General features: G+C 42.8%; 1 protein-coding gene across 1 annotated transcript in view; it reads right to left on the minus strand.

Moving 5' to 3' along the window:
- Positions 1–468: 468 nt before the first annotated feature.
- The window catches only part of DDX21 (DExD-box helicase 21), an 835,772-nt gene continuing 821,212 nt past the window's right edge, over positions 469–15,028 (minus strand). The window contains exon 16 of the mRNA XM_044055776.1: positions 469–677. Within this exon, the coding sequence (XP_043911711.1) occupies positions 495–677 (183 nt within the window). The 3' untranslated portion in view covers positions 469–494. The remainder of the gene's footprint in view (positions 678–15,028) is intronic.

The following is a 15,028-nucleotide window of genomic DNA, read 5'->3' on the forward strand; positions in this document are numbered from 1 at the left end:
ACTCCAGATATACATTAAAATCTCTGAAGAACTGTTCTGTTATACTGAATATGCACAAAAACACAAACAAAATACCATTTACCACATAAAAATAGATACAGGCAAGTTAATTGCCAAGACTGAAGAAAGACCTTCCCTTTTCTTTATACTGCCACTACTGGTACTGACCTCAACAAAAATGAGCACAGCAGAACTCCAAAAGAAACAAAGACTTCTGCTTTAGTCACACATTTGGTGGCAAAATATCACTAATTTGACCTAGTCAAGTATTCCCTGATCTCTTCCCAGCATTTCAGTAGTCCATCAGGCAGTTGTTTTCACTATATATCTTCTGGCTGGGATACATATTCCAAACAGAGAATACAACAGACAGTATAGGCAACCACGACTGTTAAAACAATCATACTAACCAAAGATATTTTGGAAAGGTCCAATTTTAATAAAAAAAAATAAGAAAATAAAACTCTGTAGGTGGAAAAAAACAGTTTATTATGTTATCTAGAATTAGATGACCTTCCAAAATTTCTTTTAGATTGTCCTCTGTTTCTGAATCTGTCATTTCTCCTAAATCCACCTGGTCGACCCTTCCTAAAATCTGAGGAATTTTTGTCTCCCTCAAGTTCAGGAAGTTCTGTTGCAATAGAAAACTGCCAGCGCCTGGAGTCCACCCAGTTGTCCTAAAACAAATAAATAAATAAATACATTAAAAAAGTAGTATGTGTTACACCAAAATTATAAAACAATTCTAATTATATCACTTGCCAAATACTTTAAATCAAACCTAAATTTAAGAATTCTGTCATCATTTTCTTAATGTAACATGATTTTTTTCTTTCCTTTAACTCAACTGCAATAAGGTCACATATCTCTGCTGCCTATAACTGTTTATGAAGCCTCTATGGGTTTCTGCAAAATTCTGCACTATTTTATTTTGGTTACACATTAGTACTTCAGTGATCCAGAAAGAGAGAAGAAAGTACAGTTTTGTTACCTACCATAAATGTAGATGTTCCAGTGTTCACACTGCTGCAGTCATTACACTTGGGTTATCCTGCCGTCAGGCGGTCCCGCAGTCGGCCAGAGTTCCAAAGTCTTGGTCCGGCGTCGGTTGCTGTCGCTTCTTCCCTGACATCAGTGTGCCAGGGGTATATAAGATGCATCCGACGCCATTTTCTTCAGTTTTTCTTGCCCCAGATGTCAGGTGCCCCCAAGTAGGTAGGCAATACATATTGCTAATAAAAAATATACATATAAAAATAACAATACCTTCAGTTACAAGCAAATACACCACAAAGGTTGTATAGGATAGAAAGGTATAGATAAGTCCAGCTAGTTCAGAGGGGATGGAGGGAGGGTAACCTGGACTGCAGCAGTGTGAACACTCGAACATCTACATTTATGGTAGGTACAAAACTGTACTATGTTCATTGTGTTACACTGCTGCAGTCATTACACTTGGGTAGAATCCCAAAGCTAAGGTTGGGTGGCTGGTCTATAAAGAGTTAGGATTGGCTATGAGGCCCTGCAGAACTGCAGTGGCAAATCCTGCTCTGGATTTAGAGTAAAGAAGCAGGTGGTAATGCTTGGTAAAGGTGTGCACTGAACTCCAAGTTGCAGCCTCCAAAATTTCCTTGGTTGGTACTCCTCTGAGAAAGGCTGTTGAAGTGGCTGTTGCCCTGGTGGAATGTGGTCTAATGTTATTTGGGACTGATTTTCCATGCTGTGTGTAGCAGTAACGTATACAGAGTCCTATCCATTTGGATATAGTCTGCTTTGAGATAGCCTTGCCCTGTGATCCTGCAGCATATGCTATAAACAGTTGCTCAGTTTTCCTGAAAGCTTTTGTTTTGTCCAAGCAGAAGCATAGCTGCCTGTGTATGTCCAAAGAATGCAGAAGTTTCTCCCCTTTATTCTGGGGGTTTGGATAAAAAGTTGGCAAATGAATGGTTTGGTTAAGAGCCAAACTAGATACCACCTTTGGCATAAAGGTAGGGTTTGTCCTTAAAGAAACCCTGTCCTGATGAAAAATTATAAAAGGTTCCACTGCCATTAATGCCTGTAGCTCTGAGACTCTTCGTGCTGAAGTTACTGCCAGTAGCAGAGCTGCTTTCCATGATAAAAATTTTTAGATTGGCTGGCTCAAAAGGTGGCAGGGTTAGTTTTTCCAAAATTAAATTGAGGTCCCAAAGTGGTGTTGGTGCTCTCCGGGGCAGTCTTATGTTTTTAGCCCCTCTGAGGTACTGTTTTACCAAGAGATAAGAGAATAAAGGAGGATCCGTGTTGTAATGTGCTGAAATGGCAGAGGCGTGGATCTTAATTGATGAGAAGGATAGGTCTTTGCCCAGCATCTCAAGTACTGTAAAATCTGAGGAATGTTTGGAACAAGAGGGTCAAGGTTTTGAGCCTGGTTCCAGGCGCAGAATCTCTTCCATTTTTCTGAGTAAGCTTTCCTGGTGCTAGGCCTCCTAGCCTCCGAAATTAAATTTATAACAGCTTTAGAGAGAGGTGTTGCCTGTCTGACTAATGAATTTGCCATGCAGCCAGGTTTAGGATTTTGAGCTGACCATGTAGGATCTGGATTGTTTTGTTGAGTCAGAAGGTGCGGAATTTGAGGCAAAATCCATGGTGGGCCTTGAGCTAAGTTCCTTAAGACAGGGTACCAGTGCTGGCGTGGCCAGTCTGGAGCAATCAGGATCATCTGTGTTTTTTCTTGTCTGGCTTTTAGGAGTACCTTTGAAAGGAAAGGCAGTGGCGGGAAGGCATCAACTTTTAGGTTTTTCCAAACAAATGAACAAATGAGCACCCACTTTCCATGCTTGCTTGTGATAAGTCCTTGTGCAGAATTTTTGTAGTTGGCAATTCAGTGGGGAGGCAAAAAGGTCTATGTCTGGGCATCCCCATTTTTGCGTTACCATGCTGAACATTTGTGGATTCAATTTCCATTCGTGAGGGTCCATGATATTTCTGCTTAGATCGTCTGTCAGAGTATTTTTCTTTCCTGGCAGGAATTGTAGAGATGTGTTCCACAAGGTCATGGCTTGCCTGCATAGCATATAAGAATGAGTACCCCCTTGCTTGTTTATGTACCACATTACTGTGGTGTTGTTTGTCTTTAATAATAATTGTACTGGATACGGAAGGTCCTTGAAAGCTGTTAGGGCATTCTGAACAGCCAACATCTATTGTTGATTGATGTGAAGATGCATCTGGTCTGTGGTCCACTTGCCCTGAATGCATTTTCCTGCCATGTGTGCTCCCCAGGCGTAATCTGAAGCATCTGTTGTTAGAGGCTGCCTGGCTGTGGGTAAGGTAAAAGGCTGACCCTTGTTTAGGTGACATGCCTGTGCCCACCATCGAAACTCCTGTTGTAGGCAGGGAATCATTGGTATTACTGCTTCTATACTGTGAGAGTGTTGAGTCCAAACACTTTTTAGGTACCATTGTAATTTCCTCATATGCAGTCTGGCATATGGTATTAGTAGTATGCAGGATGCCATGAATCCCAGGGCCTGCAGAATTTTTCTTGCAGGGAGATGGGACTTTTTTGCCAGTAGTTGAAAATAATGAGTTAGTTGAACTTGTTTGTCTGGCGTGAGGTAAGCCATCTGGCCCGTTTTCATTTAAGATGGCACTCAGGAATATAATCCGTTGTGAGGGCACTAGTTTTGACTTCTTTTCGTTTACTGTGTACCCTAGAGAAATTAACAACCTTTTTACAAATGCCAGATGCTGTAGAAGAATGTCCTTTGTCTCTGCTTGAATGAGGCAGTCGTCCAGGTATGGATATATTTGAATTCCTTTTTGTCTGCAAAATGCAATTACTGGTGCCAGGCACTTTGTGAAGACCCTGGGCACAGTAGATAAGCCAAAGGGCAGTGCAGAGAATTGGTAGTGCATTGCACCAGCTTTGAATCTGAGGTATCTCCTGCACTTCTGTCTGATAGGGGCATGCAGGTATGCCTCTTTGAGGTCCAGAGTAACAAGCCAAGCCTTCTTGCCCAGCATGGGTAGAAGCTGCTGTAATGTCAACATTTTGAATTTCGGAATATCCAGGTAAGTATTTAGAATTGATAGGTCTAGTATGGGCCTCCAGACCTTGTCCTTTCTGGGGACCAGGAAGAGTCTTGAGTAAAATCTTTGTCCTTGTTCCTGTTGTGGTACTTTTTGAATAGCTCTCATGTCCATGAGGGCTGAAATTTGTTTTTATGGCAGGTCTGGCATTCCTTTTAGCCTTGGTAAAGCATGAAAGTGGAACCTGTAACCTTGAGACACAATATTCAGAACCCATTTGTCTTGAGTGATTGTTTGCCAGTTTTGAGAAAAAAGTGCTAGTTTTCTCCCTAAGGGGTCTTCCAAAAGGGAAGCGCTTGGAGTACGAAGGGGAAAGTCATTGTGACTGTTTCCTGTAAGGTTGAGACTTGTCCTCACCTCCTTTTGGGGTTGAGGTGCCCCCCACTGTCGTTGTCTGTTTGAGCCTTGGGGTTGAGATCTTCCTCTTGGGCGTCTGTATCTGCCTCTCTGTGGCCTGTCTGATACTGGAAAGGACCAATTCTTTGTTGGCCAATTTCTGCTAAATCGAGGTGGCTGTACCTGTAAGAAATCCTTGACTGTGCATAGATTTTGCTTTAGCCGCCATTTTCTTTAACACCTCTTCTGCCTTAACACCAAACAAGGTATCATGCTGTAAAGGAGCATCCAATAATTTTGCCTTAACATGATCAGGTAAACTCTGTTCTTTTAACCAAGCATGTCTTCGAATCACAGAACCCGTAACTGCGGCCCTACAAGAGGCCTCTAAAGAATCAAAACCACATTGTAGAGTATGTTTTCCCACCTGTTCAACTGCATGCAATAAATCCTGCATTTCTTTACAATCAGGAGCTTCTGAGCTTGCAAGCATTTTCTGTTTTAACTGAGCCATTAAATATTGTTGGTACTTAAGCATGTGAAACTGGCAATTTAAAGCTCTTACTGCTAAAGTTGCAGAAGTGTATACTTTTTTCCCCCATCTATCCAAAGCTCTAGAATCTCTGTCAGAGGGCACTGGATTTTTTGCAATGGATGCCTTAACCCCTTTTGGACCCTGGGAAATAGTTTCTGGAGCCGCCAAAGGGTTTTTATAAAGAAACTTGTGAGAGTCTGGGACTCTATAATATCTGTCTGGCTTGGCTGGTGCAGGGGGCAAAGAATCAGGAGATAAGCTGGATTCAGAGAACACATCATCCACAATATCAAGCACAGGCGGAATAGCCAAGGGCCTGTGCTGAGGCAATAAAAGGAAATCCCTGAGCCTTTTCTTGGATTCTGAGTAATCCTGACTTTCCCATTGGAAATGCTCCCTCATGGTATGTAACGTTTCCCCAAAAGAGTAATCTACAGGAGGAGAGGCTGAAGGGATAGATTCTTCAGCATCAGAATCCTCATAGGGGGTTAGAGAGTATCCCTGGTCTGAAGAGGAATCAGAGGAAATGGAAACCTGATCAGAGGAATCACAGTCTGTATCCTGCCTAGGCCTGTTCTCAGGAGGGGGATGGGAATCCCTGATTAGAATAATGAGGTCTTCGGCCATTTTAAGCATCTGTTATTTAGGCATGGAGGATTGTCCAGGAGAATGCTGTACTTGTTTCTTTGTCTTTAATGGTACTTTTGTCTTGGCTGTTGTTTTAATGGTTAGTTGTGAAGGTCTGAAAACACCCTCAGGAGCCGATGCCTGCTCAGCGGCTCTGGACCCATCTGAGGGATTAGTTTCCGTAGGCCCAATAACTTGAGTTTCCAGAGGCCTAGTTGTCTCCACGTGGGAGTCGGAGGCGGCCTGTGGCTCTGAGGTAGCGGGTGTCAGGTGCTGCGAAAGTGCCACACTGAGAACCGGCGACTGGCCTAGAAGAGGTTTTGTCGTCGGTTTTGGGCCTCGGATGCCTGTCTTTATCCTTGTCCTTGCGTTTTTTCGGTATTGCGGTCGTCGGTTGAAACGACGGCATAGTATAATTGAACCTTCGGCCAAAGTTGTACAAAGCAAAATCAAAACGTCTTTTTATAGTGCGTTTGTTAAATCTAGCACAAAACCGACAACTAGTGACATCGTGATCAGGGTCTAGGCATGGAATACAGTAAGAGTGGAAGTCCTTATGACATATTTGCTTCCCACAAGAAACACAATTATTAACTTTTTCTGACATCGGTCCGAGGCAAGAAAAATGTTTCCCCAACGGGGTACTTAGCTTTATTGAAGACTTCGGATCTGAAATTCGACTTCGAAAATCTCAGGAGTCAGCCGACCGGCATTTGCAAACTGCTTCTGCTTCGGGCACCGCGCGGCAAGAAAGACTGAAGAAAATGGCGTTGGATGAATCTTATATACCCCTGGCGCACTGACATCAGGGAAGAAGCGACAGCAACCGACACCGGACCAAGACTTTGGAACTCTGGCCGACTGCGGGACCGCCTGAGGCAGGATAACCCAAGTGTAATGACTGCAGCAGTGTAACACGATGAACATCCTAATGTTTACGGCATCACACAATACTAGGATTTAGCAGCACCTGACAGCTGGAGTTAAAGGAACTGTTAGACCCAAAAATAAGGACATTTTCCTTGACCAATGTAATCCTTTCAGGCTCTAAATATACTAAAATGATTATTAAGTTGTGACGAGTTAACAGAAGACACTAAAGTGGACTGTTACAAAACTGCACTGACCTTATGTCACAAATGGAAAATCTTATATTAGTGGTACTCCGCTGATGCCTTCTCTCTCTAATGTAGGCAGTGTTTCACCTTGTACAAGTCAGATAATGCTAGCAGAAACAACTGATGGTGTAACAAATCTTGCCCAATATAGTGCTTGGGACAGCCAAATGCAGTCCTTTGTTTCAGTGTATCATAAGGAAGCTGTGCCATCATGTTTAACATCTGTCCTAAAAATCTTGTTACTGCCCTGACGTCCAAGATCGGTAATGTATAAGCTTTTCCCCAAAATAATCTAGAACTCTATTCTCTTGTCAATAGAAAGCATTGCAATATTTGGGAATTAATGTGCCAAGCATCAAATGAAATCATAACAGGGCCTGCTGCCATGTTACCTTTCTCAGGGGAAATCATTAGCCTCAAAATGCCCCCCAGTGATACAGGCAAAGTACAATACTGTACCATTTACACAAGTAAATTCTGCAATTAAAAAAAATGGCTTTGTTACCTATGTCATTGCTCTTGAAAATTGCCTGGATAAACCAATGAGCATGCTACTCATCAATCTCCGAGGGAAAACAACAAAACAAAAAAAGATGGTGGGAACAGCTCTGTTTTCAATTGAACATCTTACACGAGTCTTCACTAGAGAAGAGAGATAGCTCTGCTGTTTGCAGTCTTGCCCTTCTCAGATATTTGAAGGGGTCAGAGAGCTTCTCCCAACCTACCAGTGCATTCAACATCTAGGAAGGGATGAATCACTGTACACCTAGCTGCAGCACTGGTGCAAGTATTTAACACATCACTCTACACTTAGTAGAATGTCTGCAGGCAGTCTCAACTAGATTTGAAATTCTTACCCTAACAAAAAAGTCTTCAGACAAGTCTTTTAATTTACCATAATGCATCCTCCTCCTACTGGATGACTTGAATGTGACAATTAACCACCCTAATCCTTAGTGATACAGACATGCAAAACTTCCTGAAACACCAAATACTCTGACAAAGTACTAGAACTTAGAGCCATAGTATCAAAGAGATAGCAGCACTGCAGATCTACAAATGGATCTTCAAGAGTTAAGAAAATGTCAATATCTTAAGAAGGCAATCTGGTGTCTTGGGTGCTGAAAAATATGGCTCTAATAAGGGGCATTTTCAAAGCATCCTCAAGCTGCAGCACTAGAGGAAAAGGCCACAGTTTTGAAAAGAACTCCAAATACCTAGTCTGGCTAGTAGAAAGATCTCTGATCCACCATTCAAACCACTGTCTCACAAGGTTCACTTGAACCTGAAGGATACAAGTAAGGACTTCCAGGTCTTAGCAACATGGTATAAGTACATACCATGCCGGGGGGGGGGGGGTTGACAATGAGGTGGGAGATTGGCTTAATGGTTAAGGTGTTTACCTTACAGACACAAGGTGCAGGGTTTGATTCTCACTTGGCATAATTGGCTAGACTTAAAATGGCCCACAAGCACAGTTAGTCTAGCATGAAATCTATGAACATATGACACACAGTCTGTAGTCATCTGCAGTTTTTAATCTACAGATCAGAGAATTACATATTGAACAAAAGCAGTTCAGCACTGAGCCCTGCAGAACAACACTGGTTACTTTGAAGTTCGCTGCTGTTATCCCTGCTGGAAACAGTGCAAAATGTGCCTTTTAGCCAATCTACTATCTAACTTAACATACAAGAATCGATTTGTAATGCATTTAATTTAACAATTATGTTAGCAAGGGGGGTGGTGTTAAATGTCCTGGCCAGATCAAGGTAAGTTATGTATACAGTGTGACTGCTTTAAACAGTTTGTATTACCTTCTCTAGGAAGTTAACCAGGTTCATTAGACAGGATCTAACTTTTACAAACCCAACATTCTAGTAGATGTAGCTTGAAAAGACTTTCAATATTAATGTTAATCAAGTCTGTTATAATGTGATCTATGGCCTTACAAATGAGTCATCAGGCAGATGAGCTTACAGTTTACAAGGTCAGTAGTAGGGTCACATTTATGGAATGGCATCACCTGTGCTGTACACCATACTTCTGGGACTGAGCCTACAGCCAGGCTCAAGTTGAAAAGCTTATGTATAGGTTCTGCTAGGCCATGTCTGTAGCTACTTATCAAACTCGGTATGTTAATCTGGTCCCACTGAAGAGGTGTTCTTTCATTACTTGTACTATAGTGATGCTGGGGGGAAGATGGAAGTGATAGGGATCACAAAGCTTTGGAGTTTCATCTTAGGAATGAAATTTGCACTGAACTTGTTTGCTAGGATATGTGTAATGTCTACTGGTCTTGATAGGTTCCGTCATTTATTAAGAGTTCTACACATTGCTGATTTACACAACTAAAGAAGATTTTTTTTTACCTGCCTTTGGTTTCAAAGTCTTTTTAAAATTCTTAATCAAACTCCCAATATTTTCATTGACTTGGACATCTCTAGACCTGTTGCATACTCAGGATATTTCCTTTTACTGTAGATTTTGTGTTAGGGGATCACCAGGAAGGATTTGCTCTGCTTTGTTTTAATGATATGAAAAGAAAACTGGCAGACTGACAGCCTGGTTTAGAGAAAGTTCTCATACAACCTTGAGCATAAAAGGTGGATTAGTTCTCAGGGTTATCTTGTTACTGTGAAAAAAGAAAGGATCTTTGCACACAAGGGCTTTAAGCTCAGATACCCTCCCTTGCTGAAGGGATGGCAATTAGTAAGGTAGTCTTCCAAGTGGGCATCTTTAAATGAGCAGCATCTGGCCCACTGAAGGGAGGTGGGGTGGCTTTTTCCTAAAACAAAACTGAGATTCCAAGAAGGAACTAGGCTTCTTCTGGGTGGCATCTAGTAAATGACCCCTTCTAGAAACAGCTTCAAGTAGGGGTGACAGTATATGGGAGAGGACGTTTGTAGGCAAGCTGAAGTGGCAGAAGCATGCACCTTAATGTGCTAGAATAAGGAAAGGCCTTGGTTGAATAGATCTGAAAGGTATTGCAAGACTGAACTGATGACTACCTGAGGAGGGCTGGTGTTCTTGTTGTGGCACCAGATGAAAAATCTCTTCCCTTCTACTATGTATGACTTTCTGGTAGTGGATTTCCTTGCCTCAATGATAGTTAGTACCTCAGAGGTGATACTGGATGCTATTTTGGTGTTAAAACTCAGTCTTCCAGACAGTCAGTTTAAGTGTGGCCAGGTGAGGCTGGAATACTGGGACCTTGACCTGGCTGAAAATGTCTACATCCTGTGGGGGGAGGGTGGACTCTCCCATTGCTGAGGATCAAAAGAAGGGAAAAACTAGTGTTGTCTTGGCTAGTATGAGGCAATTAGAATCATGCGTGGCTTCAATGTCTTGACTTATCAGTACTCTGGGAATCAGATAATGGTAAAGGTGTACAGAAACAAGTTGGTCCATTTGAACAACACTATGTCTATTTTCCATGTCCCTCCCTGCTGGGTATTGGAGTAGAATGTCCAGGAAAGTCTCCCTCTTCATCATCCATCTGCCAGGGTACTGTTCTGTTTTGGAATATATGATGCTGTGAGAATCACTTTCAGGTCTTGCGCTAACAGCCAAATTTTCATTGCAAGACTGCACAAGTGGCAAGAAAGAGTGCCTCACTGTTTATGTACCATGACTGTGGCATTCCGTCCAAATCTGTAAAATTCCTGGTGTTAAGACTCTGTTGAAAGGCTTTCACAGCTACATAGACAACTATTTTCAGTTAATGTACAGCTTTCCTCTGATCTGGGGTCCAGATGCCTGCACCTTCATGTTCCCCATGCCATGACTGAGCTGCCTGTAATGACAGTCTCTGCACTTGAATGCTGTAAAATAGTGTTTTCCAGTTTTCCACCACAGCAGATCCTTTCTTTTTAGTCATTTAAGGAGAGGCTGTTGTGTTTCCAGGGGTTGAGAATGTTACTCTCAATTTGTTTTGGGCGGCACAGTGGTGCAGTGGTTAACATTGTCACCTCACAGCAAGAGGTTCTCTGGTTCGATTCTCGGCTGGGGTGCCTTCTATGTGGAGTTTGTATGTTCTCCCTGTGTTCGCGTGGGTTTCCTCCGGGTACTCCGGTTTCCTCCCACATTCCAAAGACATGCATCTGGAGCATTTCTCCCCGGGCCTCCGCTGAAAACAGGCTCTGTGGAACCTAGTCGTCACATTCCCGGTCAACAAATGTTAAATAAATAAAAAAGTTTTGAAACCACTGACCCATTCTCATGTGTAGTTTTGCAAAAAGGATCATGAGTATGCAAAAAGCCATGTACCCACCCAGAGATCCTGAGAAACGCTCCTGCTGAGATTTTTTGCTCTGGCAGCAAAATGATCACGTAGTTTGTGAGGAAAGATTTTTTTCCTGGGGAAAAAAGGCTTTTTGTTTGTTTGTGTGACAGCTCTAAGATAGGGAATCTGTCTGTGGAAAAGTTTGACACACAAAGTTTTAGGGTGAAAACTACCTTCTGTAAACACCCCAATGTAACCTGTAAAGCATTACAAAATTTAAGTGTCTGTTCTGTGAATTTTCCTTGAGAGACAGTCGTTCAGGTAAAGGTAAATGTGAACCCTAGGGTTTGGCAGTGGGCTAACAGTGGAGCTAAACACTTCGTGAAAACTCTTGGACCAGTAGACAGACCAAGTGGCAAAGCACAGAAAGTATAGTTGTGTACACTTACCATAAATGTAGAGTGTATTCCCTGTTGCAGTCATCATATTTGGGTAATCTGCTTGCAGGTAGCCCTCAGTCGGCCTGATTATCAAAGTCTTGGGTCCTGCATCAGTTGCTGTCTCATCTTCCATTACGTCAGGGAGTCAGGGATATAAAGCATGCAGCCGACGCCATTACATCAGTTTTTCTTGCCCCAGATGTCAGGTGCCCCCATAATGGGAACCAATTATATACAAGGTTACACCTTCAACAAAAAAGCAAGTACACCAAAAAGCTTTAAGCATAGTAAACAAGAAAAGAGATGTAGTCAATAGAAGTCAGGGGGCTGGAGGGAGGGTAACCAGGACTGCAACAGTGAATACACTCTAACATCTACATTTATAGTAAGTGTACACAACTGTACTATGTTCTTCGTGTTTCACTGTTGCACTCATCACATTTGGGTAGATTCCCAAAGCTAAGGATGGGAGGTGGCAATTTAGATAGCATTTGGACCAGATAAAAGGCCCTGCAAGACTGTAGTGGCAAAGCCAGCTCTGGATTTAGAAAAAACTGGCAAGTGGCAATGCTTAGTGAAGGTATGTACAGAACTTCAGGTAGCAGCTTCTAGGATGTCCATGGTAGGGACACCTCTGAGAAAGGCTGTACAGGTAGATGCAGCCCTGGTTGAATGTGGTCTTATCCCCTGTGGGGTAGGTTTTCCATGGTGCTTATAGCAGAAATGAATGCAATGGCCTATCCACTTAGAAATGGTTTGCTTCAAAATGGCCTTCCCCTCTGCCCCTGCAACAAATGCCACCAGCAGCTGTTCAGATTTCCTAAGAGGCTTACTCCTGTCCAAGTAAAATCTAAGTTGTCTGTGCACGTCCAAGGAGTGCAGAATTTGTTCCCCTTTGTTCTGTGGATTAGAAAAGAAGGTTGGGAAATGAATGGACTGATTAAGGGCCACACTGGATACCATCTTGGGCATAAATGAGGGATTGGTCCTGAGGGACACCCTGTCCGCATGAAAGATGATGAAAGGTTCCACTGCCATGAGGACCTGTAATTCAGACATCCTTCTTGCTGAAGTGATGGCTAGAAGGAAGGCGGTTTTCCAAGAAACAAATTTTAACTCTGCATTTGCAACTGGCTCAAAGGGAGGAAGAGTGAGCTTTTCCAATATAAAGTTAAGGTCCCATGCTGGAGTAGGGGCTCTCCTGGGTGGTCTTAAGGTTTTGGCCCCTCTGAGGAATTGCTTCAGCCGTGGATGAGAGAAGAGGGGTGGTTCTGTGCTGTAATGTGCTGAAATGGCAGAGGCATGAATTTTGATGGAAGAAAAGGAAAGGCCCTTGTGAAGCAGCTCAGTTAAGTATTGAAGAACATGGGGTAAAATGGGTACTGCTTCGCCCATCCCCTGAGTTTGGATCCAGGAACAGAATCTTTTCCATTTTTCAGCATAGGATTTTGTAGTGCTAGGCCTCCTTGCCTCCAGAATGACATCCATCACTTGCTTACTGAGGGATGGTAACTGACAGCTCAGGTAATTAGCCAGGTTGCAAGGTTCAGGGTTTGAAGCTGTGGGTGCAGAATCTGGCCCTCCTGCTGGGACAGCAGGGAAGGGGTCTGAGGCAGGTGCCATGGTGCCAGCAGTGACACACTGCGCAAGAGGGGGTACCAGTGTTGGCGAGGCCAGTCCGGTGCAATCAGTATTGTCATTGGTTTGTCCTGTTTGATCTTTAGTAGCACTTTGGAGAGAAGTGGCAGAGGGGGAAAGGCATAAACTGATAGGTTTTTTCCAGGTGAAGGACAGAAAATCCACTTTCCAAGCCTGTTTGTGAGGAGTTGCTGTGCAGAATTTGTCCAATTGGTAGTTCTGAAGGGAGGCAAACAGGTCTATCTCTGGGTTCCCCCCATTTGTTTCTCAACATGTTAAATATCTTTGGTTCCAGTATCCACTCGTGTGGGTCCATGAGATTTCTGCTTAGGTCGTCTGCCAGTGTATTAAGCTTTCCTGGCAGGAATTGAGCCTGTAGGTGCACTTGGTAGCTCAAGGCTGTGTTCCACAGAGCCATGGCTAGTCTGCAGAGAGGGTATGAATGGGTTCCCCCCGCTTGTTTATGTACCACATAATAGTGGTGTTGTCCGTCTTTACCAATAATGGTCCTGGAAGTATGTGGTCCTTGAAGGCTATCACAGCATTCTGTACAGCTAACATTTCTTTTTGATTGATATGTACGTGCAATTGACTTGGGTTCCATTTGTCCTGAATGCACTGCCCTGTCAATTGAGACCCCATGCATAGTCTGATGAGTCTGTTAGGGGTTTGGGCGGCAGAAGATAGAAAGAATGGCAGCCCCTTGTTTTGGCGGTTGTTTTGGTGGCAGGCCTCTGCCCACCAAAGGAACTCTATCTTTAGGCAAGGTATGATAGGAATCATTGATTCTAGACCTGAGAATGTTGACACCATAGGCTTTTTAGATACCACTGTAGTTTCCTCATACGTAGTCTTGCATATGTAATTAGTAGGATGCGAGAGGTCATGAACCCCAGGACTTGCAGTATTTTCCTTACAGATAGCTGGGTCTTTGTGGCCAGCAGTTTGAAGTAGGCTGTCAAGTGAACTTGTTTCTCTGGCATGAGGTAGGCCACCTGGGAAGTTGTATTCAAGTTTGCTCCCAGGAATACAATTTGTTGGCAGGGTACAAGATTTGATTTCTTTTCATTTATGGTGTACCCCTGAGAAGTTAGTAATTTCTGTACACATGCCAGATAATTTAATAGTATGTCCTGGCTTTCTGCCTGAATTAGACAATCATCCGGGTATGGGTATATCTGAATATTTATTTGCCTGCAAAATGCAATGACTGGAGCTGGGCACTTTATGAATATCCTGGGTGCAGTAGGTAAGCCAAAGGGCAGTGCAGAGAACTGATAATGCATGTAGTCTGCTCTGAAACGTAGGTATCGTCTGCAAGATTCTGGTTGGACAAGAGCTGTTCTGTACTGTCTGTGCAAGGCATCTGGAGAAGCAGTCAGCTTTGCAGGAGATGGCTGCTCGAAGAAGCAATGGGACTTGTTTAGACTACACACTTGGACATTCCAGGTAAGTGAGCAATTTTATGTTTGGGAGACTCTAATTTAAACTGTGCTATTAATGGCATTTCCTGTGTTTGGTTTCATTGCTGGAGAAATTTAAGTAGGCAGTATGTATTTGATGTACTTCCTATTTCCATGCCGTGGTTCATATAGTGTAAAGCGTTGTAATGTAGGCTTCATTTTTTACAGGTTGCTGGTTTTTCTGCACTGTGAGTGTGCAGCAATTTCAGTCTGTGTGTTTCTGTTAATGGAGGAGTGCTATTTACACTGCTAATTGGCTATTTTTCACTGACTGCTTGGGAGACTGGTTTTCTAGGAGGTTTACTGTGTTCTTTTTGCTTTGCTCTGCGGGATTTTAGCTCAACTGTGAAGATATGGTCATTGTTGAAGGTTTTATTGTAGCTTATTAGGTAGTTCTTTATATAATATTTATTGTGTTTTCCTTTTGTGTACATTTTTATGTAGGAGATCATTTAAATTATCTTTCATTACTTATGTCAAATCTTGAATTTGGAGTATATGTTGTAAGGATAAATCAGTATGAAGGATGCATGTGACACTACCTGGGAATTATCGCCCCATTAGCCTGACGAGTC

This window comes from Protopterus annectens, chromosome 14.part0, assembly GCF_019279795.1.
Source record: "Protopterus annectens isolate FY-2018-M chromosome 14.part0, PAN1.0, whole genome shotgun sequence".
Taxonomy (NCBI): domain Eukaryota; kingdom Metazoa; phylum Chordata; order Ceratodontiformes; family Protopteridae; genus Protopterus; species Protopterus annectens.